The following is a 13539-nucleotide window of genomic DNA, read 5'->3' on the forward strand; positions in this document are numbered from 1 at the left end:
TGATATAGGACACTTGGGTCGGAAATCTAAAATAAGGGCGCCAGAACCAAATTTATCTTCTGGAATTTCACGCCTGTATGTAGGCAACCCAACCGACCGACGTTTCGCGCGGAGCGATGCAGAGCGAGTTAGCGCGAGGAAGCGACATGGGAGGGAAGGAGGGAAAACGACAGTCAAAAGCAATAACGTTTACAAGTGTTCAACGTGGCCACCGTTGTTCTCAATGCACTTCCTACATCTAGCCAACTATTATTACTATTGCCATAGTGTTTATTCACTTGATACGCGTCGTTGCAGACGGGATTTCGTGGGTTTAAACAAAATTCTGATCAAGTGTCAGCCACACATCGCCGCCTGAGATCGCTCCGTGTGCACCGCCGGCCGGTTGGGTTGCCTACCTACAGGCGCGAAATTCCAGAAGGTAAATTTGGCTCTGGCACCCTTATTTTAGATTTCCGACCCCAAGTGTCCTATATCAAAATACTCCCCTACGCACCACCTACACGCTCCCAAACGGTGGCAGGTACTATAGGAATCACCCTGTATATTACGTCGATCGTGAAATGTGATAAGTAATGACGCCGCCGTGGAGTTTGAGTAGTAAAAAACCATTGCCAGGTAAGACCTAAGTTGTCACATTGTTTCAGTGCGAAATCTATAATTCCTTTCCAATTTTGAAATTCTCCTGGTCGAGTTAACTTTTTGGCGGTCCATACTCTCAGTGTTTTTATTTTAGAAGGCAAGTGAATCAAGCCCAGCCCACCTTGCGACACTGGCAAACATAAATCTTTCGTTGATGTCCAATGTTTTCCGGTCCACATAAAATTAATAATTCGCTGTTGTAGGTGCAATTGTTTCTCGATAGGTAGTGTAATTCCATGCAAGATGTGTAATAGTTTGGGGCTTATAAATTTATTTACGACGTTACTCCGTCCCATCAGAGAAAGAGTAGGGCAGATCCTTTTCCATTTATTGATGGTAGCGGTAAGTATGTTGTCCAAAACGTTGAAAGCGTGGGGAGCATCCTGTTGGTTGTTATTGTGCAAAAACATTCCTAAGATTTTGATACCGTCGGATGTCCAACGAAAGGGAAGAGGTTGATCTTGTCTTCCCCTCCAAGCACCAACCCATAACCCCTTACTTTTGCTGTCGTTAAGTGTTGCACTGGATTCTTGGCTGTATATTTTGTAGCAACGATACACGTTTTTAAAATCGTCTTGACAGCTTGCGAATATCGACACATCATCCGCGTATGCACTCACTTTGATATTAAGTTGTAAGGGAGACATAGGAATCGAGAAACCTTGTAGTAGTTTTCGGGTTAGGTTTAGGAATGGTTCTATGGCTAATGAAAAAAGTGGACCTGACAAAGGGCACCCTTGCCGAATACCGCTTGCAATTCTGACAGCGCTAGTAAGTACCGATCCTATTCTATAATCGCTAAATATGTTTCGGTATAACAGTTTCACCATATTCACAAAGGATTCCCCAAGGTTCATCTTCTTTAGTACATAAAATAGATATTGATGATCTATATTATCAAATGCGGCTTTTTGATCTAGGTTTATTATCGCTAGCTCCCTGTTTTGGTGGTTTGCATAGTGGAGCAACTCCCTGTGTAAGTGTATTGCGTCATACATAGATCTATTGGGGATGGAGTAACTTTGGTCTGCTGGTATAAGTTTATTAATGACATCAGATAGTCTGGCGGAAACTGCCTTTGCTATAATTTTATAATCCGTGTTCAGTATAATATAAATACAAACGTGTTTAAGTAGAAAGTGCACACTCTTCTGTACGACACGACACGACAGATGGACTACTTAATATGTACGTTTATTGATGCATCTTTTCTGTTCATTATAATATTATACAAGTACAATGGAGATACGCCACTGGTCAAGAAATGCAAACAGCTGATGTAAATAAGAATTAAAAACAGTTTTTGTGCACCGAGAATATGGCCGGCACACGAAAATTTGTCTCAACGCGCAGCTTGCTCTTGATAGTATAATTTATCCATATATGTATAATACATATATGAATTTATCAGTCCCCTTTCTTTCATAGTCTTCTAAGGTCAAGATATACCTACAGATCTGGCTACGAGTAAAAAGTAAAAGGTCTAGTAGGGCGATCACTTGATATACGAAAACACGTCCTACACGCGCATGACGTCAGACTAGTTACATTTGTGATTTGGCGCGTAAACGCCGTAAACCGTTACCACCGTAAATACACGTAAACCCGTAAAGATTAAATGGCATACCCCGTTTTCGAAGTGTATTCCGCATTGTGGTGCATATTATAAGGTAAGTTTTTATCTTACGTACAGCCGTACAGGAAGTGCTTTTGCATAGGTGTACTTGAATACTTGATAGCCTGTATTGCGAACTAGCGAACACTCGAATAATTGCGGTAGCGGATATCTTTTATTCCTGCTTTTATTCTACCGCGACGATATCGACGATAATGCCGGGCTGCGCGATTGCAAAATGCTACAATTATTCACGGAATACGAAAGGTTCAGGTATTAAATATTTCGGATTCCCGAAAAATGAAGATTTGCGAAAGCAATGGATTGTAGCCTGTAAGAGGGATGGTCACATAAATGTAAAGTTTGGTAAGAATGTAGGTAGCACGCTAAAATACAAAATTTTATTTATTACCATTACCATTATAATATAGATATACCTAAGTGTACATTCACTTTATTTTAGCGACAGTGTGCTCAATTCATTTCGAAGCTAAATGTTTTGAAATTCCATTAAAATACCGTCTTTTAAATGAAAATCCAAGCAAGTTTTGTCGGACACTAAAACTTGATGCAGTGCCCACGTTAAAGCTTCCACATGACCAAACAAGAACAGAGAAAAGTATTTAACGAGAACTCAGAGAGGAAAAAGGAACTAGAAGCGACTAGTCAGAGAAATACTCGCTAATAATAATAATAATAATAAAAGCGAGCAAACTGTCACAAACAACAAATTGGGTAATGTGTTTTATAATCAATTAACACAAAGATGGTCGCTAAATCGGGTCGGTCGGGTTGTTTTACTATATAGGTAGGTACAACTCTGCGCATCGGGTACATGTTGCAAAATTCGTACCGCCGCGTGCGTGGTGCACAAGGTGGTACACAAGTACAACTCAAATGATACAACAATATAGGCAACTTATATGTACTACATAAAGTAATTCCGGAAACGAGAAGGAACCGAGTATTGAAACCGATGAGTAAGTATTGCTTTTGCTCTTTTCTCTTTCCTTACATTAATATTACGTGCTTAGTAAGTAGGTATGTTTGCTTATGCGGCTTACAAGAAAATGTTCATGGAGGATAAGGCGTAGCTCTTAGAATAAAAAAAGCTAAATTGTTGTCAGAAAACAATAAACTTTATGGAACAGCCAATAGTCTCGACACTGCGCTTGAAAATGTGTTCACAATGGGACAAATAAGGAAACTGCTTAATCCACAGAACAAAGTAGTTCACTGTGGTCGCCAACAGATATTGCTTCTGCAATTTCGTTGCGCAGTGTAAGACCTAAAGCAACAACCCACCATCATCTATTGAAGTTTGCCAGAAATCATATATTTGCCCAAGGTTGGAAATTATTTCCTGTATGACTATAGGTAAATAGTTAATGCTTGTTTGTGTCTATAAAAGTCGCATATGTACACAGATATAGATAGAAAAATTCATCATTACTTTTTTAGGTAAACATCAGGCGTATGGGACTAAATTGGAAAATCAGAATAGCCTTTTAAAAAACGTTTCTGTCGCAACTGCGGAATTAAGAGTAGGGAAGCATAAATTCCTTATTCCATTTTAGAAGGGAATTATTCTTACGAATAAATCATTAGTTGGCCTTTATGACTACCTACATGAAAAATATAATATTGAGTATAGTTTGACCTAGAGTTTGACTTTCCGATTCAATCAAGATGCCCTAGAAACTTTTCCATGTATTAAGAGGCATAGGAGGTTCGAATTATTACCCGTCAACTTATTGGACTTTTAAACATCGATTGAAATGGTTTCTTTTGGGGAAGAAGTCCGCCTCTATCTTCACAAATAAACAAAATACCATGAGAAGTATGGAACTAAGCTTTTTAAATGGCTAAGTTTACACACCTTCACGCCTCCACCTAATGAAGGTAAAAAATTTTTAACAAGTACCCAGTATTGTTTGTCTGCTATTTTTTGTTCGATTTATTTTATTTTTTTATATTAATTGAAAGTAGACGCCACTTAGGAACTATGGTTTTTTCAGCCGATATGGAAATTTGTGTGACACAAAGTAGGTGTGGTCTCCAATATTATGTATAATTCCCCTACCCGAACTATAGATGGGGAGCAGCTAATGAATTACACATTCGTGGATCTGGAAGATTCTGAGCAAGTGAGTGAATTACCAAGTAATATTGAGGGCTCAGCCCATGATGTTGGGGGCGGAAAAAAGCACACATGGTCGTTTTTACCGGTGCCGAAATATGGGATGTTGTTTGAAAAATATCCAAAAATCGCTCTTTAAACTAAACTGCATTAGGTACATTTTTTCACTGAGACATAGACAGCGCCGGCAATTCCAGTAGTGCGCAAAGGCTCAAGGCCTCAAGCACCAGACGGAAAACAAAGTGGTGGTGCTTAGCACTACACGCGCAACAAACTACACACTCTTACCATCCCTGCTTCGACTTGTACGGCAGAAAGATCTTTTTCTGCACTTCGCAGGCTGAAGACCTATTTGCGTTCGAATTTAAGGCAAGATCGACTCAATCATGTAGCCGTTCTCCATGTATACATCGGGATTATACTGCGGCGTTGGATTTAAAACCCCTGATGAAGGAGTGGATTTCGCGATCTGCGCAACGTTCTTCTACTTTTTCGATGGCAATGTAATGAGATGTGCAATATATTGTTTATTCTATTTTCTCTTTTTATCCCCCGTTTACTCCTCCTAATCCAATTAATAAAAACATTGAATTTCAAAATCGTTTCTTCTGGGCGTAGAGCACCACACGTCAAAATAAAGAAGTGCCGGCCCTGGACATAGAGAGCAGTGTCCATGGCCATAACTAAGAAAAATTTCAATAAACCGTAACGGGCAATGAATACTTTATATTATTATATTGAAATGGACCATTAACTAAAAATGGCAGCGAGCTCGCATTATTTGCTTATGAAATGCAATTGTATTACTATTCAGACGGTCTATTTTACCACACGATTTACTGCGCATTTTTAAGTAGACAACACTATACTCTGTTCCCTCAGTAAAAGAAGTTTTCAACTTTGTTTGGTAGGTAGGTATATTCGAATTCCCCCCCCCCCAATTCTGCTTGTCAGCTACGACTTTTATCCTGTAATATTCTTATAATCGGTACCATCGAAAATTATTTTTAAAGCGCTTTCCAATGATACATCGCACGTGCCATTCAACGTTTGAGGGGTTAGCAATAGGGCGCTCGGGGTGAGAGTATTGTACCATGATTCGCTCAAATTACTTGAAATGGTTTTGGGATTGTTTTATATTCATATACACATTTTCGATATGTTCCCATTAACCATTTATCAAATTATTTCGTACAAGATCAATTTATTATTTTTACAAAAAATTCTATTTTAGTTATTTAAAAAGATAAGCTGTTTGGTAATACCAATGAATAGTTATAAATTCAATGGTAATACCATAGAGGAAATTGTATTTCAGTATATACCGGGTGGTGCCTAGCGCGACGCAGCATAGGGATTTCAATGGTAATTTCTTTATAATCAATTACTAGCTCCCCTAATTATTTTAGAGCAAAAGTCTACGTTTTTTTCAGAGAAAAAAAATACTGCATCTGTTCATACTATTACTCATAATTTTCCGTTTTTCAAAACCGTAGAAATCGACAAAATAAAAAGGTTCATTTTACAATAAATTAAATATGCCTTGGAATTACCTAAAAAACAGCGATCACGTTTCATTATTTGCCTTTGACGTACCTATATTAAATTTATACGTGTTTATAAATTAGTTAACGAATTGCAAGTGCAATAACGTTCAAAATGTCCGTCAAAACCATCAGGAAAACGACAATACATTCAACGTATTGACTGCAGTAGCGGAAAATCCGAATATGAGTTTAGGAACAAATCTTCTTCAAATCAGTTTTTTTTCTTCGATTATGTAGGTACTCTGATTCTCTCTGATAAACAAATAGTATCTGATGCAGATGCAGCATACATTCTCTAAAAAACATTACCCTAAGATGCCTTTTATTGCGTCGGTTAGTTGAAACAGAATTAAATATGAAAATCGTTCGACGTCAAATAACGATAACTTAGATGCGATGCGCTTGTAGTTTGTTAAAAGATTCCAAAGCATCACTGATTTATAAAAATGTAATTTTTTATTTTGTCGATTTTTACGGTTTTGAAAAATGGAAAATTATAACTAAAAGTATGAACAGATGCAGTATTTTTTTCTCTAAAAAAACGTATTTAGACTTTTGCTCTAAAATAATTAGGGGAGCTAGTAATTTACAATAAAGAAATTACCATTGAAATCCCTATGCTGCGTTGCGGTAGGCACCACCCTGTATAGGTAGTAGCTTTGTTTCATTACAAAGGTAGTACCTAGATACAATGGTAACACCTCCAATAATTACAACGGAGAACAACCGAGAAAACTAACTGCAAACGACAAAAACCCCGTTTTACAAACTGCAGTCTGGATATATCAAATACCTATAATCTTCTTTCTCTCAATATTTTTGTTATCTCGATGGCTGATAGGCTTTATCCATTTATTTTTACAAGACTATGCTGACAGTATTTTGATTGAGTAATGTTGGTTGCAGTGCTGTAGGAGGTTTCCCAATTTTCCAACGTATTTTAATTTTTAATCTCAGATTTATATTTTTTAACTAGTGAACTTTTTCCCGAAAATCGCTTTAGGTGGAACGTGGATTATTGTGTGACACGGCACAAAAAAAATTACCTAATGCTAATATCTGTGCTAATATGAACGTGTCTTATCATAAACACAACTATCACCCTATCCTCTCAGGAAGGACTCAAGGAAAATAAATATGATATAGTTTCTCAGAGCACATTTAAGGATGAAGGTCGCGAAATGGTGTAGCACTGTATATAACCGGCTTGCAGTAGGTCGCTTGGAAAAAGTTAAACATTACATTACAGGCTACATGAAACAATATTTGAACTACACTATACATTTTTTTATCGGATCAATTTGATTTGATTGATTATGCAACCCAAACTACGTACAAGCACTCGCTCTCTGCGCATGACCCTTAATATTGACAGACCTAATTCAAATTTTGTTAATAATAATTTGTAAATGCTTACAAAACCACAGTCTCTTAAATTTTGAATTAGAAAGTTTAAGGCGGCGATTAACAATTAATGCGTTTGCGGATATTTGAAGGAGCATTCTTCTAAATACAGTTTATCATTGTTTTAGATTTCGTTATAGATTTAGGTGACTCATGCGCAATTGACAGCTATTGTTCAGCCATGTTCGTTGGTTTACATTCGGGAAGTGTTTTGTAGTAGTGAAATAATATTGGTTTCAACTGAACAGTAATAAAGTTTTCCGGCCAAAAATGGCAGGAAATGTAGGAATGGAGCAGCTTATTCCAATTGTGAATAAGCTGCAAGACGCCTTTACTCAGTTAGGGGTGCACATGACTTTGGATTTACCACAAATAGCCGTTGTGGGCGGACAATCAGCAGGGAAAAGCTCCGTATTGGAAAATTTCGTGGGGAGGTAATAGATATTATACAATTTTTCGATTCCTTTGACATTCAAGTAACACAGTTAGGGTTAATTGAAAAAAATGTTCTCCACTATTGATTTTGATTATCCAGTCAAGTGGTGATTGATGAATGTTTGTGACATTGTAAATGCTTTCAAGAATCTAATAAAATTATGATTCATGATCTTTAAAAGGGTTTAATTAGTTTGAACTTCTCTAATTCACAGTTTTGTCTCACCCACCCAAATGAGAATGAAACCTCCAACAATATTGATTACGAACAACTTTTTGTGATAAGAAGAGTTTATTAACATCAATTTTTCTTTTAGAGACTTCCTTCCTCGAGGTTCTGGTATTGTTACTCGCAGGCCACTTATCTTGCAGTTGATAAATTCAAATACTGGTGAGAATGCAATATTTATTCCTAGTATAAATAAAATTGAGAATTTTATTTTAATCTTTGACTCGCTACTTAACATACGAGATTTGTTCATCAACAGAAATGTTGAACGGTTACATTGATTGGTTAGGGCAACTCTTAAGTAGGGAACACACCATTGAACATCACGACAAACACGAGGACGAACATGTACGCGCATACATTTTCATCAAACATCATCGCGTGTGTGCTGCACCGAAAAACGCTTCGAACACGTAGGTGGATTCATTCAGTCTATGTGATAATGTTTAACGAACATGTACGCGTACATGTTTGTCGTGATGTTTGATCGTGTATTTCCAGCTTTAAGCTTGATTTCATGTAATCGAAATAACTTTCCACTATGACTTAGGTACTTAACCCTGTGGTGACGGGAAATTTTGGAACACCAGTGGTGAATTTGATTTTGGCTTGATTTCGTAGTTACTACGCATGTAACTTGGCTTAAAATAAAGGAAAAAGTTCAGTCAATAAATAAACAAAGGCATATAAATAAATTTTATATTTCATTTATTCTTGTAACATAGCAGTAGCGGTCCCAGGATTTGGTAACGGGATGGGCCCAAACTCGAACTTTGTCCCAACACGGAAAAAAATAAAAGAAATCTAATGAAAAAAATGAACAATGGGGGGGGGGGGGGGCACGGGCTCCCCTGGGACCGCCACTGAACATAACTAAATTGAATTATACACAATACTAAGCTTACGGGGGGATGCGCGTTACAATGCTGCGCTGACTAGAATTTTCGTAGCATCATTGGCGGCGATGCACCGGAAAGCGGCCAATTACTCACGACACTAAATTACCCAAATTTCCGAATTGTTCTCGATTTCTGTTTGAAAGAATGTGCAGTGGCAGCTTGAATTTTTAGGTACACCAATGGTGACGTCGGTCTGACAGACCGAAAGGGTTAATTGTCAAAGAACGGCTTGCTTCATCAAGTTGTTCGTCTGGTACTAAACTCAGACACGCAAAATATTAAGCTAGCAGAACTAGCAGTGCCATGCGCTGCGCCGTTTTTAGAAAAATTTGAAAAATACTTTTCGTCGGTCTGAGAGACCGTGCGTCACCACTGAAGGGTTAATGCTTGAAGCATGTCGTTTTACGTTCAGATTTATGTTACTTTGTGCAGTGTATTAAATTGTATTGGTACCTTTTTAGAGTTTATTAAAATTGTGTCGATTGCTTACACGTCATGTTTTTATCAATCTACATACTTAAATGATACATATCATAAAAATTATTTATTTTCAATGAAATACTCGGAAATACTATATGGATATCTGATTCTGTACCAGGTGACCCAATAAGACTGTTTCTCGGTCATATCTCGGGAATCGTTCGTTATATGACTTACGGGTAAAAAAAATTATTGGGTAAATCGGTTATGAAGAATCGCTGGAAAAATATTCTAAAAATGACCACCAGACCAAACTTCGCATAATAAAGTAAAAAATTTTTTTCCACATTTTCTCAGTTATTTCAAAAACAGAGATGGCGTGGGGCGTTCAATTGTTTTTGCATTAACCTGCTTCTCGACTTGCTTTAACTTCTTAACCGTTTGACCCGAGGTTTGACCAAAATTGTAACAAATTTGGTATCGTTAAAAAGAGCATTCCTTGGGCAACAAGAATCATCCAAAATATAGTTGAATCCTTCTCCGCCAGGGGGCTAGTTTTGACACTATGATCCTAAATCCTAAAAAAAAACAAATGGAATGATATGACTTTTTCTTTATGAAAAAGTAGCCAAATAACACCCAAAGAGGCCAGCGAAAACCGTTTTTCAAAATCTCGGTCCTAACCTGGGAAAATGAGATTATGTAATTAATTAATAAAAATGCTGAAATTGTCGATGGCGCGAAAGATTGTTTGGAAAAGGACCCTACACTTTTAGGTAGCCCTTGGAAAATTAAACAAATGAAACACAATGCATTATAAAATAATAACAGCCGTAATTTGTAAATTATTCTGCTGTTTATCCTGGCGGCGATTGTTCGTGGTCGATTTGGATAACGCAAATAGAAGATGTGGGCAGCGATGATCGCATTTTGAAAATACTCAAAATATATCGCCAGCATATTAAATCCTTCTTGGTTAGAGATCGGCATTTTAGAAAAGATTACAAATTCAAAAAACTGCACTTTCTGAATGTAAACACAGCAGAATACTTTACAAATTACGTCTGTTATTATTTTATAATGCATCGTGTTTCCTTTGTTTAATTTTCCAAGGCTTACCTAAAAGTGTAGGGTGCTTTTCTTTCGCGCCATCGACATATACTTGAAATACGTATAAAGTCAATTTAAGATGCATTTTAAGCATTTTTATTAATTATTTAATTAATCTCATTTTCCCAATATTTGAGGTTAGGAACGAGATTTTGAAAAACGGTTTTCACTGGCCTCTTTGAATGTTATTTGGCTACTTTTTCATAAAGAAAGTCATATTCCATTTGATTTTCTTAGGATTTTGGATCATAGAGTCAAAACTGGCCCCCTGGCGGAGAATAGATAGATAGATAAACTGGTCCTCTTTAAAATAGTGAAAAAATTTTTTTTTAGTTTATTATGCGAAATTGAAAGAAAATGCCTTTTTAAAATTTAAGCCCTCTGTTGGTGATTTTTAGAATATTTTCCAGCGATTTTTCATGACCGATTTACCCAATAATTTTTTTACCCCTAAGTCATATGACGAACGGTTCTCGAGATATGGCAGAGGAACAGTCTTATTGGGTGACTTGGTACATTGGCAAAAAACAGATACACAGACTAAAACAGTTTTAAGAATGCAGAGACTAGCAATGTTGAGATCAGTAGGTGGTCTAGGAACAAAGTTTTACTGTGCAGAAAGAGATACTTACCTAATGAACAATCGAGAACCTTGTTTTATTTCTGAAAATTTTTGATAAAAAAGAAAAAACCTTTTCCATTTAGGGAGCTTGTATTCGACATAGGTTTATATTGAATTTATTTGAATTATAAATAGTTCAGCTATGACCCATTTAATACATGTATGTGAAGTTGGCAAGACGGTCCTGTATTGTTCTATTTCATTAGTCAGTGTTAGATCTTGTTAAACCAGCACTGCTGTGAAGTTAGCATATCTTCAATTAATCAATCAATGTGAACATAGGGTAGGACTCTTGGGTCTACGATTGTAGGGATGATGAGATATGTCCCAAAATTTATTTACGCTTTCCACCCCCCCCCCCAAACATGTCATAATTATGTAAAATTTCAATCGCATGCGCAATGTCAACTTCCTTATTTATAGATATTTTTTGAAATTTTAACCAAAGATTCTTCTAGTAAAGACAAGCATATCGCACATTGTAAAAATCAAATGTGCGCATGCGCATACTGCGCAATATCAATTTTCTTATTTATAGATATTTTTTTGAAATTTTAACCAAAGGTCTTCTAATTAGGGAAACATATCGCATATTTTAAACATTAGGTGTGCGCATGCACAGACTTATTTCTAAGAATATTTGTGTCATAACTTATTTTCCTTTGCACACATAGTCCATTACATAACCTTTCGAGAAGTATAGATCAATTCATGGAAAATGCGCCAGTTACCCGCCCTTTTTGCCATTTTTTATATTTTGCACACGTGTACAAAATGACAATTATGATATCGCTCTTTTTTTTTATAAAAAAAAAATCTCCCACTCTTTTACTACTACCTTCTAATTTCATGTTTGTGGTTTTCATCCCCAGATACCAAATCTCGTAGAAATCAGAATTTTATTTCGCACTCTTTTGTGGTAGGAATTTTGAAAATAAATTTGCAAAATTATACATACATACCTACCCAAAAAACTATTCTGACACGTGCCACGAGTCTTTCTAACTCTTACGATTGCTGAGAAAAAAATTAAAGAAGAAATGCAAATTTCACCACTTTTGTGGGGGGTGGCTTCCAAACGAAACATGTTGGACCTTCGGTTTATTGTGCTTGTTTTGATCCCCTCTACCACCCAAATTTTTTATACATACTTATATGTAACACCCTGTACAATACATATCCAGTGCGTTTGTCTTACATTGGAACATACGATTTTGCGTGCAATAATGTTTCCCTATAAAATAAAATACACATCAACCTATAGGATATGTGCGGTTCACAACTACAGACACGTATTGGAAATTTGTGCGAGGCACAACTGAACCAGCCTTTAATTATTTTTAGGTTATGTACGTTGAAATGGAAGGTATTGGTTTATCAGGATACTGGACTGCAAGTAAATCGCGGTCTTGTCTTGCACTGTTGTGACCTTTGTATAAATTTATAATTTCAATTTTCGTCTCTTTAGACCAGCATTTTTGAAATTTATCTGCAGGGCGGTAGATTTGAAGGTGGCAGTTGTACATTGCACCTACTACCCATTTGAACTACTCCTATAGGTTGACTCGTTTTTTTTTTTATGGGGAAATAACAGCCGCTTTCTTTCGGTGATCCGTTTGGATTGCCAAATCATATTCTTTCGAAGTGTGATCTCATGATCATGATTGCTAATAAAAATCGTGAACAAACAGAACATAAAAGTTTTATGATTTGTTTAGTGATCACGAATTCCTAACCTATAAATGCAAGGATATTTTTGCTCAAATATTAGGTTAGTCAATATTTATAACTGAAGAGGAGCATAATTGTGCAAGTACTTCCACTTGGATTTAAATTAGCATGTTCTTTGGTAAAACGTGATCCTAAGAAAGAAAAAAAAGTAGTCTAAAGAAAGCGCCTAACATTGCATGCAAAATCGTATGTTCCAGTTTAAGATGAACGCATTGTATAACATATACCGTGTGTCTCAGGTTGACCGCACCATAGGCAAACATAATTAATGTATTTTTTCGCGAAGGATCCAAAAGGCCTTTGATATGTGTTTCAAGTTAGCGTTAACTACGTTATTGCGCTTGCCTAATCTAATGCTAAAATAGAAAGGGATTGGACGAGGGATTCGAGTGGTACGTTGAATGCTAAAGCCAAAGGTAAATCCTTTGCGAAAAAAATACATTGCCTTTCCCTATGTTGCGTTCTACCTGGAACATTTTTTTATGGCATTCATAAAAAAAATGTCAATAAGATTATCCTTCATTTTGTGGTTCATGGCAGTATGCAAACAGGAACTGATAGTACCTGGCAGTACACTTGCAGTACCTAGTAGTACTTGATAGTACACAGAATTACTGGCAGGACAGCGGGACTACACCAAATACTGCCAATTTCGGCAGTACGAGGACAAAGGTTTGCCCGGTGAAATTCCCGAGGAAATTCCCCTTGGGAGGTATAGAAGTACTGTGTTTTGTAATTATGTTGT

At 36.7% G+C, this 13539-nt stretch overlaps 1 protein-coding gene and 2 long non-coding RNA genes across 9 annotated transcripts in view; all 3 read left to right on the forward strand.

Annotated features, from left to right (window-relative positions):
* Positions 1 to 1224: 1224 nt before the first annotated feature.
* LOC116162205 lies at positions 1225 to 2967 on the forward strand. The gene is made up of 3 exons (XR_004143512.1): positions 1225 to 2312; positions 2361 to 2623; positions 2721 to 2967. It is a non-coding gene; the product is annotated as an uncharacterized LOC116162205 (long non-coding RNA).
* An 8-nt stretch (positions 2968 to 2975) lies between these two features.
* Positions 2976 to 4790, forward strand: LOC116162204. Its single transcript, XR_004143511.1, has 4 exons — positions 2976 to 3237; positions 3292 to 3634; positions 3719 to 4159; positions 4276 to 4790. It is a non-coding gene; the product is annotated as an uncharacterized LOC116162204 (long non-coding RNA).
* Positions 4791 to 7399: 2609 nt separating this feature from the next.
* The window catches only part of LOC116161788 (dynamin), a 37453-nt gene continuing 31313 nt past the window's right edge, over positions 7400 to 13539 (forward strand). For 5 of the 7 annotated variants that reach the window (XM_031475252.1, XM_031475253.1, XM_031475254.1 and 2 more), the window contains exons 1-2: positions 7619 to 7782; positions 8101 to 8174. In XM_031475252.1, the coding sequence (XP_031331112.1) occupies positions 7619 to 7782; positions 8101 to 8174 (238 nt within the window). Of the gene's footprint in view, positions 7783 to 8100; positions 8175 to 13539 lie in introns of all 7 variants that reach the window. The other 2 variants (XM_031475251.1, XM_031475257.1) reach the window with 2 other exon arrangements.

The sequence above is a fragment of the Photinus pyralis genome, unplaced genomic scaffold (genome assembly GCF_008802855.1).
Source record: "Photinus pyralis isolate 1611_PpyrPB1 unplaced genomic scaffold, Ppyr1.3 Ppyr1.4_LG10, whole genome shotgun sequence".
In the NCBI taxonomy this organism is placed as follows: Eukaryota; Metazoa; Arthropoda; class Insecta; order Coleoptera; family Lampyridae; genus Photinus; species Photinus pyralis.